The sequence below is a fragment of the Lingula anatina genome, chromosome 2, assembly GCF_051362555.1.
Source record: "Lingula anatina isolate TDL-2025a chromosome 2, LinAna3.0, whole genome shotgun sequence".
NCBI lineage: Eukaryota > Metazoa > Brachiopoda > Lingulata > Lingulida > Lingulidae > Lingula > Lingula anatina.
Genome location: NC_141768.1, coordinates 47,179,149 through 47,197,543, shown reverse-complemented (window position 1 = coordinate 47,197,543; position 18,395 = coordinate 47,179,149). Strand labels below are relative to the sequence as shown.

The following is an 18,395-nucleotide window of genomic DNA, read 5'->3' as shown; positions in this document are numbered from 1 at the left end:
AAGTATTTTTCAGATATTGTAAATTTGTGACACATTTGATTACATTAAAAACCACATAATATTGGGGGGGGGGGGGGGGGATAAAATTATCATGTCACATGAAAAATGTAAAAATGAGATTTTTCTTTTAAATGTGCTTAAGTTTAATCATTATCACATTCATTGTTTTCAGTTTGCAATTCAACTTTGATCTAGTCATTGGAATGTTGGTGCCCTACTGGTGGCTGCTGATTCCGGTTTCATTAAATATTAGGTTCTACATTATTGTATATGTGGACCTATTTCTTGATCTTTTGTACCTTTTGCATTTTTTGCATCTTTTCTTATGTAAATGTATGTTTTTGTTGCGAAATTGGATATCGAGAGTTTGACTTTTATATAATGTTTTGGTAGCTAAATTTGGAGTTGCAGGTGAAGTGCTATTCACTATGCAATAAATCGGCTGTTAAATAAAGTACCGGATATTATTAAGTTGTTTTTAACATATTCTGAAATATTAATTTATTTTAAACTACCAAAGACTAATTATTTTCATTTGTAATCTTTTCTTGGCATAACAGTATATTTAGGGAGGCTGTTTTTCTCTCATGTTCATATGAAGCTGAAGGTCCAGGTTCTTGATTTCTACTGTATTTCAATAAAAGACTATAATTATATATATTCTTAAGAAATGAGTTAACGGAAACCAGAGTTTTATGTGTGTGTGTGTCTGCAAGTTAGAGTTGGTTTAACTAAAATTTAACTAAAAATATATTCAGATTTAAATACCACGTTAGTTTAACAATTTTTACAAATCCCAGAAAGTTAAGGTTGTGTAACGTGTCTAGAGCCTTAATTTGTCATATTCGATATTAACAATGATATCCAAGTGACAACAATGTCTAGTATTATTGTATTATTTTAAGAAGCGAATATTGAAATTCCTGTAACGTTGAAAGTAATTTACATTGTAAATTATATAAATTTTTTGAGAGGGAAGATGTCAGACTTTTCAGTATTTTTTTGCATAGATTTTGTAATATCTTATTTTTCACTACCGATCAATGATGTCCGAGCGACAACAAGTGCTAATCTAGTCTATTAAAGTGTGTGTTTACCGCGTACTCTAATTATCTCCTGTAGGCGGCGCGGGCTGCCTTCAACAAAGGTAACAATTCTGTTTGGTGAGATATTGTCCCATGTTTTCTAAAAATCTTGGTAAAATTAGTCTAGACTATTAGGCGTTTGGTTCTCCTTTAAATTGCACACCTCAACTCATGCCACGGGTGCTCAGTAGGTTTATTATCAGGAATCAAAAATGGTTTCTGCAGCCTCAGAACATTGGGTTTCTGCAACAAATCACTCAGCAGACGAGAACTACAAAAAATGGTTAACCATCTACAGGAACAAGTTGGATTTGCTGAAAATAAATGGTATTTCTTGTTTGCCTTCGATGGTCAAAAGTGGGCACGAGGATATGTTGCAGAATGCTTTTTGGAAGGTGTGTGCAGAATAATATCGCCTAAGGTGGCAGGTCACTCCACGTTTGGAGAGCAATCCAAGCCCATGGATTTAGTACATTGTTCTTTCCGGAACAGAACGTTATTTTAACGTGTTCTTCTCCAGTCTCTTTCCGCTTTTGGTGATATCTTCATGATATTTCTAACCATCGACACAGGTCACGGAACCACGAGAACCTACAAGAAGGTTTAATACCTTAAAACTATAAAAGTGATAACCTTCGCCTTACATACAATATTGTGACGAGCTATCGTTGCATCACTTTCATTTTGCCTGTTTTCAAGTGTGATCCGTACAGTGCGAATCTGATATATTCTTGCTGTACAATTTTGAAACCACTTACAGTCGAACGACTATTATGTTTATTTTAAGTAAACAAAAGCTTATGCCTACTAACTGTGGTTGTTGCCTTTTCATTTTCTATTTAGGTAAGCTATCCAATTTCAACATCTCAGGTGATATCAGGTGTATGAAGAATAATAGAGCTGTTTTCATGCGACTCACCGTGCTTTTTGGCGGCATCGTCGCATAATTTCTTAAACTTCCCGCTGGAGACCAGTTTGGTGTATCCTGCGTTCCATTTTGAGTTGAAATCGTTGTCTTTCCGTGTCATCATCCCACTGCCGGACAACATGCAAGAAAACCCAGCCCCGGGAACTTGTTCCACCTCGGGGTTGGCTCTTGATGCATAATCCGCCATGCTTAGTGGAGTCACGAAGGTCGCTTCTATCTATATATTTGTGAAGAAAAACGGAGTACATTTACTTTGCACCAAACATGTATGAGTAGCATACTCTTATTCACTGGAAAATGAAATGTCTCATCGTCATTTATGAATTTAAATATGCTAATTCGGCTGTAATATATGACAAAGTCAAATTCCGTTTTCTCAACAATGTCTCAAGAACACTGAACATTTTCTACATTCCAAGATCGGAATCGAACATGCTTTATATCTTACTTCTCCACTTTTCAACCTGGCAACGATATCTGCAGGGTTATTAACGTGGACGATGGTCATATTGTCCTGACCCTTGACGTCAGTCCATCTGGCTAAACACATCGCGTCACTAGCCCAACCATCAATAAAACCTTTAATAATCCAGAAGATAAGTTTAGTTTTTTTTATATTACTGTTATATTACCTACCTGAGTAACAATACAACGGCAATACATTGGCACAGTTAATCTAGGTTAATCTAGATTCATTTATTCAAAGAAAAACTAAACAAGACTAATAAGACAACTTCATTAGGGAATACGATTACTTTATAATAGCTTCTACCTGAATCTTCCTGAGTGAATACAGTACATTGTTTGAAGAAACTATAATTGTAACTTAAAAGAACATACCACTACGTGCTGACCAAATTCTTCATGGAAATAGGCCACATTCAGAACAACGGATTAAGTAGTCCAAGGGTCAAATATGGCGACACACTAAAAAGGTTGCCGTCTTTTCCGCTAATTAAATAGACACTGAATAAAATCCCCGTGGGGAAGTATTCAAGTGGGTCGGCCATATTTGTCCCTCGGACCAGTTAGTCCACTGTTCTAAATGCGGACGTACTTAAAACGTCATAATCAACTGCAGATCCTAAAATTGCCGTTTCGAATTCTACTTGATCAATAATCCTTATCGGCGTTTATATGCTTTGACTAAAATATGTTTGCTGAGGCCTACGTTCCAAATCATTGTCTTTCCGAGTGATCATTCCGTTACCGGACAGCATGCAAGAAAACCCACCCCCAGGGACTTACCGATTTTCTTGTTGGCTAAATTTCTGGATGAAAACGAAGCAGCGTTTTCCGTTTTCGTAAAAAAATAGCTGGTTGGGGGTTTGAGGAATGGCGAAGAAAAGCTGAACACCTGGATTCTCCCTATGGTTGGAAACCAGCCGGTGCAAGCATCATACCAACGGCCCATCAAACCTGAAATGTGATTTAATAGAAAAACTTCACGTTTCTTCATACTAACTTTTTTAAATAATATTACTTTTAGTAATATTACTTCGAATTTAGCAGTCTCTCTTGCAAGTTGCAAAATTAACAAAGGTCGAATAAAATACACTTGAACACAAATTGAATACCAAGTGGTTGTTATACCCTGTATTTGTCTACTTATGTTTAGGTTCAATTCTATTCCCCAGTAATGTTGTGTATTAATGACTTGAAACAAACCGCTGCACCAAGGCGTATGACGTGCCCCAGAAACATTTTGAGTACAGGCATATACGTAGACAGACAGAACTTACATGGGCAATATCGATTCCAAAAAAACTTCTTTAAGACCAGAAACATCAATTTTAAGAATAAGGATAAATCTATACCTTTCCATTGCAATAAGGTATATGCCTCGTTTTATCTATCTATAATAATCATGTAATATTTTTCTAAACAGGGCAAATTTGATTAATTCATTAAGCTTTTATTAATTTAAGCTATGTCAAAATATCGGTGAAGATTAATTTTTGTTAACGTTCGTTAAATTATTGACCATCGCCGTTTTATAGCCATTTTGTTGGAGGAAATTAAAAGATGTTAATTTTTAAGAAAATCTGAAAACGGCAATTTTTATACTATTAGCAGTATCAAAATCGAAAGAATAGGCCTAATGATCATGGTGGGGCGAACGTGATAATAATGAGAAGAACGTAATAAAATGAAAAAAAAAAAAAAAAAGAAAGAAATCTAAAACGAGGCAGTAAATGAGGAATCACCAAAACACACCACGTACCCTGGCTGCCGTGTGAGGGTTGTCCTGGGGTGGAATCCCAGCAATTACTGTACTTGTCCCATACAGTGCGGCAGTCCATGTCGGCCTCGGTGCAAACTGAAGAGATATTATTATTCAGAAATAAAAAGTTGATAAGATTTCTTGTAGTATATTAACATACCAATTACACGTACAATAGACAATATGTGTTATTATACTGTATACGTATATATTGTCTTCAGTAATTACTATATTTATCAATATACTGTCATGGAAATCATCCAAGATGGTCTAAACCGAGGCTGTCAGTAATGGCTGACGTCACACAAGACTAGACTAGCTGGGGCCTTGGACCTAAATAGAGAAGGACAAGTAACGCAGAGAAACATCAAAGGATAATCGGCTTAGCGCGAGCTCTTCGCGAAACGATGTGCGTTCGGATCACGTGACCTCCCGTACAGGTAGCGAGCATATCGCGGCTGTTGATGACTTTTTGTGTCATTTGGACAGGTAGCTGGTGATAACGCGAGGAAAACGTTCGGGTGGATGAGTCAAGACACTTATAGAGATAAAATGTAAGTACAATTTCTTTTGCTATTTTGAATGCTAGATGAGAATAAGGTATGTTTGTTCATGGAGGAATTCAAAATGCCCAATATGGTGAAGGCAATCGTGTTTGTTGCCGTAAAATGAGTGTTTAAAATTGTACAACTGCGGTGTCGAATACTTGTCTTTAGCTATGATCCGATAGAAAAATATTTCTAGTCTCGAAATTTTACCTCTATGTAAAGAATTAGCCATAGATGCGGCAATAATTTAACCTCAAATCGTGTTTTGAATTGAAATGACGCAATTCCTCTCCGATTTATTCGACTCGCCGACATCGTTTTAGGTCTGGTATTTTTTACGTACGGTTTAGATAAAGGTGGCATCAACACCGCTGTGTACTATATGTATAGGTTTATGTTACTTGCTTAAGTGAGCCCGAATTATGGAATGATAATTAATATTTTTAACTCTTAATATGGGCTCTCGTTGCAACATGGCACCACACATGCAATTGTGACACACAAAAACACACCTGTGATCCTTTTAATATCCTTTTATCAAAGTTGACATTAACACTGCTCTGAAGTATATATATATTTACACATTACCGGCTACAGTCAGCTCCGGTCTGAGAATGATAATTATTATTTTTATAACTCTCAATATGGGCTATCATTGCAATATGGCACAACACATGCAATTATGACACACAAAAACGCACCTGTGATCCTTTTAATATCCTTTTATCAAAGTTGACATTAACACTGCTCTAAAGTATATATATATTTACACATTACCGGCTACAGTCAGCTCTGGTCTGAAAATGATAATTATTATTTTTTTGACTCTCAATATGGGCTATCATAGCAATATGACACCACACATGCAATTGTTACACACAAAAACGCAACTGTGATTCTTTAAATATCCTTTTATCAAAGTTGACATTAACACTGCTCGAAAGTATATATATATTTACACATTACCGGCTCCAGCCAGCTCCAGTCTGAGAATGATAATTATTATTATTTTAACTCTTAATATGGGCTATCATTGCAATATGGCACCACCCATGCAATTGTGACACACAAAAAACGCACCTGTGGGCCTTTTAATATCCTTTTATCAAAGTTGACATTAACTCTACTCTGAAGTATATATGTATATTCACATGACCGGCTAAAGTCTGCTCCAGTTTGAGAATAATAATTATTAGTTTTTCATTTTTAAATTGGATTCCCTAAACAGAATAAAGACGATTGACAAACACCCTCATTGGTCTTATAGTGAAAGTGTATATGTGGACATGTACACATGCAAAGTTCATGATTATATTTACTCGGGTAATGGTCATAAAAGTAGATCTTGATCACATTTGTGATAAGAGTCTCACCTCTGTAATTGCCTTGCATTATCTTGGTGCTTGAAATCTTTGAAATAATCCTGAGACATGCCTTTGGATAGCACCTAGCTGGCTTTATCAAATCATCAAAGGGCCAGACGGCTTAGTTACCTGGCTGATAATGATCTAGAAAGTCCATGCCTAACAAGGGAAGTAAATTTAACTAGAGGGAAAATCTACCTGACAGGTAGAATCTTGAGATGCATTTGATAAGGCTTACCTGTGGCTCAAATGTCCAAGTAGAAGTAAAAAAGGCAATTGTCATTTATAGTAGTTTGTGATAAAAACATTCTTATTCTCTTCCAGATTCTCTCCACAAGATGCCGGAAAGTTAAAATTGGACAATGCACCATTGCCCAAGAGGACTCACTAATTAAACATTTGGACAGTAATTCACATAGGTCAATGAGAAATTAGTTTATACCTTTTATAAATAAGTTAATACTACTTGGATACAAATAGGAAAGAACTCCATGACTTTCACAAAAAGAGACAAGACAAGAAAACTGCACATGTATTGTATATTCATCATCACTAGCTTTGTAACAAGCATTTTAAAATTTTAATGTTTACTTTTATAATAATAAATATTGGAATGTACTCAAGTTGTTTTATATTTCCTATCTTATAATGAAAAAAAAAATCAAATGTAAAAAACATGGATTATATGTTTAGACAGTTTTTTCTTGCTTGATTGAAATTGCATATTCAATTACCTCAGAATACACTAACTACAGGTTTAAAAAATCTGATCCTGATAAAATTCATACTCACATTTGACATTGACCCTCTTGCAGTGATATGCGTCTTATTTGTCAAATCTTTTATTATTTAAAGTTGTGTAAAAAAAAAAGGAAGTGAAAAGAAATAAAAAGAAGATTTTTTATATCAAATATATGTATTTTTTATTACCATAAGATCAGTATTGGTGAAATTAATCTCATATTGTAAACGGGTAACTTTTAATGAAAAATAAAGCAAAATATAAATGAAAGATAGTTGCTGAATGAAAAAAAAAATTATAAATACTTATAATAAGTTCTTGAATTACGACTGCTTTTCAGTTACTGAAAACAGAAAGCCATATTTTGGTACCTGGTGTATTATTTTCTACCAAACTAATACGACAAATCTGACTCTTAAATAACTAATTAAAATTAATGTAAACCTAGATGAAATTTCTAATTAATATCTTAATTGCTAAGTGAAAAAACCCAAATGTTATAAATGCACAAGATCATACTGTCTGTTTGTTGAAAATCTAGGTAATAATTCAAGCTGTAATTCTACTCTTCCTTTTGAGAGACTTTCTCAATCCTTTTACTTTCGTAGATGCAGACACAGATTCTTGGTACTTTTCTTTAAGCTGTCTGCGAAATGAGTGGCCCCTAATGGTAATATATAATTTCACAAACATGCTAAAAAGGTCCATTTTTAATTTGTCTGATTCACCAGCAGTCAGTTCTTGTGTAAATTTGATTGATCTTCCGGGGTGTCACAGCTACTGGTACATGTAGGAATGAGATTTCCGGTCGTTGGGTGCGTATTCCTGTCCTGTCAGAGACTACCTCACGGACAGGGAAAGGCAGCAGGTATTGAAGACAAACTTCACACCCCGTTTTTATGAGGTAACGGGGAAAAATGCCGAAAACCCCTCAAAAAATTTCCACGTGTTGACGGAAACCTGTGTGCTCGCAACTGCAAGATGGCGGCAATGCTGTATCATAGCAACCACGAGGGACTGCGAGAAATTGCGTTATCAATGCAGAGAAACAATAGAAATGCACTGAAGCACAGCGCGCGCTACCTTGATAATAAGCTGTTCAGACGCCCGTGGAGCTATCAAAACAGATTATGTGAGACAATAGGCGAATGTTTACCCGAACGCACATAGCTTCAAAGGAAGATGCCGCGTTTCTTGTCCTTCTCTATTTAGGTCCAAGCTGGGGCTAAGCTTTTAACAAAAGGGTGAACCTCTATACTCGGTAATGTCTTCTTTCTTGCTCAAGGTAATACAGAAGTGACACATAATGGTGAATTCACGCTGGGACTGTTGTGCAAAAGACAAAACTTAAGTTAAAAAAAAACACAGAAAATTATCCTTGCATAAATTATGTCATCTTTTCTTTGTTACCCTACAAGCTAATATGCCATTGTTTCTGGCCACACTCTCCATCAAATCCCTAGAAATCTCGCTTGATTCCATGCTTAGTTGCGACATTGAGACAATTTTGGAAGATTCCCATTTCTGCCTTACATATCAACTTGTATAATTTGTCAGCAACCGAAATACGTCCTTAAATTGTTAAGTGAGTGACAGGGCATATAATGTGGAGAGGGGGGGGGGGGGGGAACAGTGATCAAATTTGTTGAAATGCGATAATTACTTAACATTTCAATTAAAATGAAATGTCGATTTACCTGCGTCGATTAAATCATAATGGAAGCCTGCCAAGTAGCCAGTGGTGTCTCTGAAATAGGAACATTACAGCTATGTGTTATGGATATGAATGTTAGCACGTGTTTCATATGTGATAATTTTGGGCAGCTTTATCACAGTGTACCTCGATCCTAGCCATTTATTGCTAATTATATGTATAAAAACCACACTGTGTCGATTAAAATGTCTTCCTCAAAAAGAAAAGACTTTACATACATGTATGTCAATGACGAGTAGAAGTGGGCAACTTTGGCTTAATTACTCGATTTTTGGATTTTCGAGTACCTTAATTATAGCTTACAATAGAGTGTGTCAACAATGAAGACAGCATTTAATTTGTTTTATTGCGCAATTTCGACTTACAATAGAGTGTGTCAACAGTGAAGTAGCTGTATAAAAAATTCTAAGAGTTTAAGCTTACATACAGGGGTATTGGGCAACTTTGACTTACAATATTAGTCTGTCAACAGTGAAGTAACTGTCAAAATTATTAGAGTTCAATCTTACATGTTTGGCTACTACGGTTGACAAAAGTGTGTTCTATTGTAAGTCGAAGTTGCCCAATAAAACAAAAGAAATGCTGTTTTCATTGTTGACACACTCTATTGTAAGCTACATGTATAAGGTACTCACAAATCCAAAAATCGAGTAAGCCAAAGTTGCCCACTTCTACTATGACGGTACAGTTTATAGTTTCTAAAGCAGTGGTAATGAAAACCTTATACATATGGCTGAGCATTGTTGTATATATTAACATAGAAGTAGACTTCTATGATATTAAAGAAATTTTGCAGAATTCCCCTCAATTTTGTACAGAAAAGATGTCTTTGTCGTGTTATTTTATTTTTTTTTTTACTTAATTGAGTTATGTTGTGTTTGTTTTCAAGAAATTAGTTTTGTTATTTTGTTTGCCTTAGTTCTCATTATATATGAAAAACCGAAAAATAATTATCTAATTTGCCAAAAATATATAGAGGTACATAATATATTTGAATGGCAGATATATTTGTCAAAGTCAGGACAGTGCTAAATTCAGGAAATCCTCGAAAGACTACTGTAGAAGGATTTGAAGGAGCTTTTTTGAGCCTACTGCATAAGCAAATGTGGGTTATACCACGTCTTTTTACTATTGTCATCGGCAGAGATTACTTTGTGTATTTTTTCCACAGAAAAATCCACCTACATATATTCGTGAGCGCCCCAGTCATGTCCTACGGCAAGCGTGAAGATCCGAGTTCCTGCAGACGATCCTTGTCCTGCAGAGGTGCCGCCACCTGTTGTCGTTTGGTTGCCTTGAATGGTGATGTTTGGTGTGGTCGAGGATCTCGACACTGCCACTACGGCTACAACTATAGCTAACACGGCGACGATTGCACACACTGCTACCAGTACTATCAAATTTCTGTTTCCTGAACTACTGGTAGAAAGCCCAGCTAGAAAAACAACATTGTTGATTGACATTTTGTTGACATAAACAATGTACATGTATTTAGACTCCATGAAGAGTCAAACCAAAAATATTTGTAAAAACAACATATTGTCAACAATATTTTATTGTTTTTTAATGCCTTGATATATTGAGTTACCTGCAGGAGTAGTGCCACCTTCCGTTATTTCAAATTTCTGCATCATTCTGAAGAAGAAAATGAGATAAATCTTTATTTAATTAGGTTACCAAATTAGGTTGTATGTAAACCACCAACGCCAGAAAAGCGGTGCAGTATTATAAAGCAACAACCAACAATCTTTGTTTAATGAAGAAACGGTACGTGCCTAGTTATTCGAATTTGGCACACTCGTGGTCTGAATTATAGAATTACTCCAGATGAAAGAAACGGAAGGGTTATTCGATCACACTTTTTCAACATATTGATCACCAATAATAATAATAATAATAATAATAATAATAATAATAAAGTTAATTGCCAGAAGACATCGGTTCATTTGAAGTCAGAAAATGATTTACAGTGAAGGAGGCGGCATGCATTCTGAATAATTCTAAACGATGGTAAATAAAAAAGTGCACGAGGGAGGGTGCACGTTGGCCTTAACTATGGCAGTGCCTTCAGGCCACGTAGAGAGAATATTACTTTATTTATATATGTACATATTCATGTTTTAAAACATTATGAGAACCAGTGAACACTAAAAAGACTAGAGATTAAATAAGCCAGACAGGGTAAAACAAGTAGCCAACAAATCGAAGGGTTATGTAAAATGTGTTGTACAAAATGTAATGTAGGGGTGATATAAAGGTGATATAAAGGTCGGGATAAGACAAGGAAAACGACATTATGGCAAGAGTTTGCTTATTTATCAAATGAGGTAACTATTATAGTAAACGTTACATCATACCATGAAAACATGCATACAAGAAACATGCATACTTCTGCCAATGCTGGTCTATAACTTAGCATCTGTACTAGTACAAAAACATTGGCGTTACTTTTTATTATCTAAGGCACCTCTTGCAAACGCTTGAAGAAAAAGTAATTAAGCACACGTTAACAGTGTCAGTAGACATTGGTCCTTGTAGCTAAGCGCCACAAGGCAAAGAAGGCAAAGAGGAGAAGCAAGGGAAAATACCGACAGAAGTGCTCCTAGTAGGCGATAGGCGAGGCAAAAAGTTAATAGGCACAGATTGAATGCAAATAGGAATGTGCTTCGCTATGTAGTTGTTTAAATACTTTTCTTTCGCTTATCTACTGCCCGAGTCTCACCATTTTTTGCTTTACTAATTTAACAGATACATTGTGGATATATTAGATGTAGTATCCCCTACTCCTTAGAGCAGTATGACCTAGACCTACCCTTCTCTGCTGGGTATCGCACAAACTGCACGCACGACTGCTTTTGACATACAAATAGACCATAGGCCTACTTTACGATCGAGACAACCCGTATATCAAGGCTTTTTAATATTCCGTCGGTGTGTTGTATTATGTCAACTTGATGTAATGCCCCGTGAGTTTACAGGTGCGTAAACAAACCATATATTTCCTATGGTCTGCAGAGAATAAATTCACTTTAGGGTGCATTTTTCTGGATTGATTTTCGCCATTTTGTTTGAATATTCTTGGTAATACATTCTTGATATTAAAGGTACTTTTCGGCTCTGTTGCTAGAACAGTCACTCTCCCTCAGTTTAAAATCCATTTTATAATATTTTTTATGAAAACTACAGGCAAGCGAGCAGAAGAATTTTTTTGTCCAATTGCAACTATCACGGGTCTAGCAACTTACAAAATAAGAAAATAATTAGGCTACTAGATTTATCTGATCTTACAAAAAATGCCAAAATTTTGAACCTTCGTTACTGTTGCTTTCAGCATCATCTAACATTCTCCTTTCTAATAAAGTAGCAACTTGGCAGGAAGCGAGTATGATGAATAACTTCTCTGAAAATGTCTAGAATGTTTAAATAAATCAATAAATAGCTACTTTCTAATCTACTTTAGCGGTGTCGCCGGGTTTTTAATTTTTTGAAAATAAAAATTCGTTACGTCTTATGGGACAGTTAAAATCTTTTAGCTGTTTGATGTTTTTGTAACATTTTAGCCATTAGAAAAGTAGTTCAGTCACATCCATGATTAGCTAGAGGATATGGTGTCGGGGCACAGTTAAATGTTTTGCAGAAAAAACTACAAAACTGTATTCATTTTGAAAGTAGTTTGCAAAACCTTATTTACCAGACACTGTAAAAAAATATAGCCTACTTGAGGCTTAGGACAAAATGTGTCAGTAAAATTAATGTGGGTCTCGTAATAGGTCCGATTTTTATTAGTTTATTAATAACTTGCAGATATTAGGGGGCTATTATTCAAAAGGATTATTTTTAAAACATTCGTTACTAAAACGGCTTAAATCTTTGTTACTAAAATACAAACATTTCCCCATTCTAGCGAAGCATGAATTTAAAATTTCACTTTCTGTCACCAGTAATTTAGAAAAAAAAATAGAATTCGCTTATAAATATCTGTGTTTTCTTCAAATCGGCCTAGTCTTATCTACAGGGTAGGCCTACTATATTAGGCCTACATGCTACTGGGAGTGAGTGAGAATAAAGTTAATTATAATTATGTCATTTTAATGCCATAAAAAACATGTGAAAAACTAATCAACATTTCGTGGTGAACGTGCAATTCTATGTGCAAAACGTGTGAAGACGCCGCAGTTTATCAGCAACCCCAACAAGAACAGCTCGTGTGCGCCAAGGCCCTACTATATTTTAGGCTGGGAATGCCTTGGTATTGAATGACGTCACATGCGCAGTCCATGTGCGCGCTGCACTTCGACGGTACCGGCCAGATAGTCTAAACACAGTCTGTAGCTCCTGTTGATGATTGTTATACGAAATTTCCACTGGTTCATGGCCCTAGTGCCCCAGCATAATACTGTGAGGTGAGTTTTAAGTGTCAGAGGACTTCGAATTTTGCAATCTGAAGGAGCCTAAAGTAAGGGCCTTCAATATTTACAAGCTCCCACTGCAATAAAAACGCGAAAGTGAAACTAGAAATACATGTACTAGGCAATATATCAGAGATATTTTGATATAGAAGAATAAGAATGCACTGGTATAATAGTACATTTATTTCTTATCAAATTAAAAAGTGTTATTGGAATCAGTGATCCAGTCCCAGTTTTGTATGCACTGGCAGTTGCAAGATTTTGCCAGGGTTGAGGATCGAGGAAGGGTACAACGTACAGTAGTATACTACATGTAGTAGGCCCATGTAACATAGGGCTATTTTTTATGCCATTACATGCTAGACCCTTTGTATAGATCTATGTTTATTTTGCATCTTTTGCATCAGCATGAGGTGATGGTGATGAAAATGTAAACATTTTAATGTGGATTGTCAAATCACTACTACATTTTTAAAAAATTTATGATTGTCTCTGATATATAAACAATACATGTAGTGTTTAAAACTACTTTTGATCCCTTATGAAATGAGACAAGAATCTTTGGCGAAGTATCTAGATGACTCTAGTTACTCAGTAGTTTAGATTCACCTGTATATAAATGCTTTTTTCAGTACAATGTCAAACAATTTGAAAAAAAAAAACTACTCCATTTATTTGCCTTTCAGGAAGTTGTAAGACGCAGTAAGGATTTAACCGTAAAGGAAGAATTATCATGTCAGCTGACATGGACAGGCCACCTTATCTTACTCAGAGGTCCACTTTGCAAGAAATGGATTTCAATTGTCCTGTATGTTTTGAAATGTTGATAGATCCAACAACATTAAACTGTGGACACAACTTATGCAGACACTGCCTGGCACAGTGGTATCTGGCGGGTCAGAGGCAATCCTGTCCAGTCTGTCAACAGGCTTGGGTTGGACACCCTAAAGTGAACATTAACTTGAGGTAAGTTTTGTCAGCTATTTTGCCTGGTGTGAAGTATATGGCACAGGCAAAATTGAAATCTGTCTAGTCCAGTTTGAAAAGGGTGATTCTGGCTCTCATGAACAACAAACAGCATTTCTACAGTTATGTGAGTAAATATATCTAAGAAAATAAGCATCCTAACTATTTGGGGGGCTTGAATAATATGACAGTGAATTATTCTATTTTCAGATCATTACTAAAGCAATTCATGAGTGAAAAATATACAGAAAGATGGAATGAACTACAAAAAGATTCAAATTTAGCACTGGCAGTAGCAGAATTTGACAGAAAGATGACCCAGCAGCAGCAGCTCTCTTTAGGAACACAAAGAGTTTTTCAGCACAATTTTCAAGCAAGAAACCTGGCTAACCAGTTGTTTGGTGGGGCTTTGGCTGGTGGCTTTTGTTCTGGACTGTGTATATCTCTGACAGTTGCAGTGGTATGTATACAACGTCAGCATCTGAGTGTGGACTTAGTTCATTAGGGTCTTGAGTTACAAATGATATTAGGAAACTATATATCCCAATCACTAAAAAAAATATTTTTCTTTTGGTGTTGAGGGGTTTAACCTTTTCACTGTTTTAGAATATCACAGCAGTTGATCCTACATGTATCAATATTTGTTAGATTTGTTGTTTTTAACCACTTTTCTGCTCCCCACACACTCACTGCAACACATGCATACACACACATTTCATTTCATTTCACCATGTGAATCCATTTTTTTTTTGAGTCCATGATTTATTTTTAGGGCATTTTCATACACAGATGGATGTTTTACCAATTATTCTATTTCTCTTGTATTCAAGTTTGCCTGGTTGACTTTAAGCTGGTTTAATGGAGATGGCAGTACTTTGTTGGTGAACAAACCAGTGCAGAAGTGGTCTGTGGAAGAGGTCGCTGACTGGATTGGGGAACATGGTGAATGGGCAAAACAGATGTATGCTGGGAAATTCAAGGAACATCAAATAGGTTTGATCATTTAATTTAGTATCTACATGTATGAGATATATATATATATATACTATAAATCTGATACTGGAATTTAAGCCTAAATTGCATTTGCCATGGTTGCTGTACAGTGAAATAGTGTGTTATTTTCTGTACTATTTTTTGGCATGCTATGGGCTATAGTGAGTATGTTAACATTACTTGTCAGTACCCTGCTATTTCTATGACATGACCTTGAGATAACCTATCCAAGGGAAAAATTGATGGTCTGTTGAAAAGTATTGTGCTGTATGATAAAGATAAACAGTTTTGATGTTGTATTTAGATGTAGCAGCAATAATAATTTTTTCATTTTTTAACAGATGGTCATCTGCTGAGCAGCTTACAAGAAGAAGATTTAGGGTTAATAGTTGGTACATCTATTCCACCAGTTCACAAAAGAGTATTACTGGGGGCAATACAAGTAGCTCAGCATCTTGGTGTGAAACCACCTAAAAACTTGTGGGAATTCAAGGCAAGTGCTAAGCCCATGTAGGTTTATTCAAACATAGGTGTACTATTGCATGTTTACACGCGTTTACCACCAATTTGAATCATTTTGATGTTTTCTTTTCTCTTTATAGTATATATGTGCCTGTAAATGTCCTTACAAAAAAAGAGGAAACCTTAGCATGTAATGCAACTTATGGGCATGGATTTCCAAACTGTTCTTGTAGGTTTGATATAATATATTTGTTTACACTTGCAATTCTTTCAGGCAGTTTATCCTGGCAAGACTATTTTCTTTGTATATGGCATTAGGAACCATCCAAGGCTAATGTTCCTCTATCTATACTGGTATGACTACCAAGACTCTTTCCTTCCATTTATACATAAAGTTGTTCCTGTGGCTAATGTCTCAGATGAAATGCTGATGGCTAATAGGGTAGGTGCAAGCATGCTAGTGAAAAGTGACTTACTTAAAGGGATAACAGCAGTTTTGTATGACATAATCTTTTAAGAAGGTATTGCAAAAAAGCAAACTTTTTAGAAAAAAACGTGGACTCACTTTGAATGCCGGAATGGATTCATTAACCATTAGTAAGTAAGGAAAAATCATTGCTTACCCCAGGAAATTTAGTTTATTGGACAAAATGGCAGTAACTGTACAGTTATCCCTTTTATGTTGCTGAAATAATGAAACGACCCATATGTTTTAAAAGTTTATTTTTTGTAAGTCTGAAATGTGCATTTTAAAGAAGAAATTTGTAGAGCCTCACTGTGGGAGTTGGCATAATTAATAGTACTAGTACATTTCTTCTCAATTTCAGGCTCCTCCTCCTACATTAGGACAGTGGTGTAGATTTTTACCTCAGCTGATTCTTTGTCCTTACTGGTTAATAGCTGTATTTACCTGGGACTGGATGAGTGTGCACTGGTGGACTTCAAACCTTGTCCTTATCAGCTGCATCAGCTGCACAGTGCAGGAAGCCTTAGCTGTAAAAAAATTCTGGTCAGAGCCAAAGTTAAGGTGAGATGTCCAATAAACTTTACAGTTTGTTTATCTTTTAACATACAAGTGCAATCTTTATGATGTGTGACACTGACACATTATTTGGTATCTTTTAGTCTGCACATACTTTATTAAACTGCCTTAATTTCAGTTATGTGTATTAAGCCATAAATATGGGTGTTTAGATATTGTAAATTTCAGACACATTTGAATACATAAAATAACACAACACTCTATGGGGAATATACTTACCATTTCACATGAAAAAATTCAAAGATGATATTTTTCTTTTTAATGAGCACAACTATAATCATTATCAAATTCACTGTTTTCAGTATCCAGTTCATCCTTGGCCAAGTCATTGGAATGTTGGTGCCCTACTTCTTGTGGCCTCTGATACCAGGTTTTATAATAAACATTTGGTTCTACATGACAGTTTATGTGGACCCAGTTCTTACTCTTGACTTGTGCAGACAATGGGCTATGGGTGCTCAGTAACTTTCTTGGACATACCTGCTTGTGTTGAAGCTGGAACTCAGGAGTTTGACTTTTCTATAATGTTTTGGAAGCTATTTGGAGTTGCAGGTGTAGTGCTATTTAATATGCAATGAATTGGCTTTTGAATAAAGTACCTGATATTATTAAGTTATTTATTAACATATTTTGACATATGAATTTATTTTTAACTACCAAAGAATAATTATTTTCATTTGTAATATTTCCTTGGCATATCAGAGGGTGTTTTTCTCTCATGTTCATATAAACAATTACAGGTGAAGGTCCAGGTTTTTGATTTCTACTAAATTTCAATAAAAGACTATAATCATACATACTGAAGAATTGAGTAAATGGAAACTGAAGTTATATTTATGTGTATGTACAGCTTGGGGTTGGTTTGTCATTTAAATTGGACTAAAATTTTGTCATATTTAGATGCCATGTTAGTGTAATAATTTTACAAATCCCAGAAAGTTAAGGTTGTGGAAAGTGTGTAGATCCTTGTCATATTCAATATTAACAAAGATATCCAAGTGACAACAAATTCCAGTATTGTTGTATTATTTTAAGAAGCAAATATTAAAATCCCAGTTACATTGAAATTAATTTGAATCATATCATTAGACATTTGTTTTGAGAGGGAAGATGTCAGACTTTTTGGTAAATTTTAACAGATTTTGAAATATCTTGTTTTTAACTACTTATCAATGAAATCAGATGTCCAAGTGACAACAAATACTTAGTCTAGTGCTATAGTATAATTTTAAGAAGCAAATATAAAAGGTAAACTGTACACGTTTGAATATATATATATATATATACTGAGTATATATATATATATATATATATATATATATATATATATATATATATATATTGTGACTACTTGCTTCATATCTGGCAAAGCTACATATCTTTCCCAATTAAGGCCTACAAAACTAAATAACCCCTCCTATAAAATAACCTGATGTCAATATATGTATTTTTTTCTGAACTGTAAAAGAAGACATGGAATCTTAATTGGCTGGTCAGTAGTCATGTAGAACTTAGCATTGAATGAAAAGCAGAAGATTCATTTTGGTAGGTAAAACCTGTAAGGAGTCTTTAAATCTCCAGTAACAGTGACATTAATTTTGTGTTGTAAACCATGTAATTAGATTTTTTTTTTTTTTTTTGAGGGTGAAATAGCAGTTTTAATTTTTTTCCCTATGATTATCTACATGTATGATTGAAATTTCATTTTGAATAAAATATTTTGTACAACAATAATTATCAGTGGAGTTTTTAATATGCCGAAATTGTAAGTATCTGAAAATAGTTTGATCTCTGTGCTGTCTATACAGGACCATTTCCAAAGGGGTGTTTTATTTTCTGGAAGAGTGGACCTTTTACCATATGAATCTTATTTGTGTACCTATAAACCAATTTTTACCCATAGTGGAAAAAGGGCAGT

General features: G+C 35.1%; 2 protein-coding genes and 1 long non-coding RNA gene across 3 annotated transcripts; 2 read left to right on the top strand and 1 right to left on the bottom strand.

The window, feature by feature from the left end:
• Window positions 1-1,260: 1,260 nt before the first annotated feature.
• On the bottom strand, window positions 1,261-10,239 carry LOC147763772 (uncharacterized). The gene is made up of 8 exons (XM_087004400.1): window positions 10,194-10,239; window positions 9,791-10,040; window positions 8,589-8,638; window positions 4,238-4,333; window positions 3,262-3,432; window positions 2,462-2,592; window positions 2,005-2,230; window positions 1,261-1,676 (listed from the first exon to the last, which is right to left on the bottom strand). The coding sequence occupies exons 1-8, from the start codon at window positions 10,237-10,239 to the stop codon at window positions 1,642-1,644; spliced, it is 1,005 nt and encodes a 334-aa protein (XP_086860526.1). The 3' UTR covers window positions 1,261-1,641.
• LOC147763773 (uncharacterized) lies at window positions 4,578-6,767 on the top strand. The gene is made up of 2 exons (XR_015333101.1): window positions 4,578-4,791; window positions 6,474-6,767. It is a non-coding gene; the product is annotated as an uncharacterized LOC147763773 (long non-coding RNA).
• A 2,611-nt stretch (window positions 10,240-12,850) lies between the features above and the next one.
• LOC106158144 (bifunctional apoptosis regulator) lies at window positions 12,851-17,745 on the top strand. Its single transcript, XM_087004554.1, has 8 exons — window positions 12,851-13,008; window positions 13,701-13,980; window positions 14,191-14,440; window positions 14,811-14,973; window positions 15,315-15,470; window positions 15,714-15,877; window positions 16,263-16,462; window positions 16,780-17,745. The coding sequence occupies exons 2-8, from the start codon at window positions 13,748-13,750 to the stop codon at window positions 16,940-16,942; spliced, it is 1,329 nt and encodes a 442-aa protein (XP_086860680.1). The 5' UTR covers window positions 12,851-13,008; window positions 13,701-13,747; the 3' UTR covers window positions 16,943-17,745.
• The last annotated feature ends 650 nt before the right edge of the window (window positions 17,746-18,395 follow it).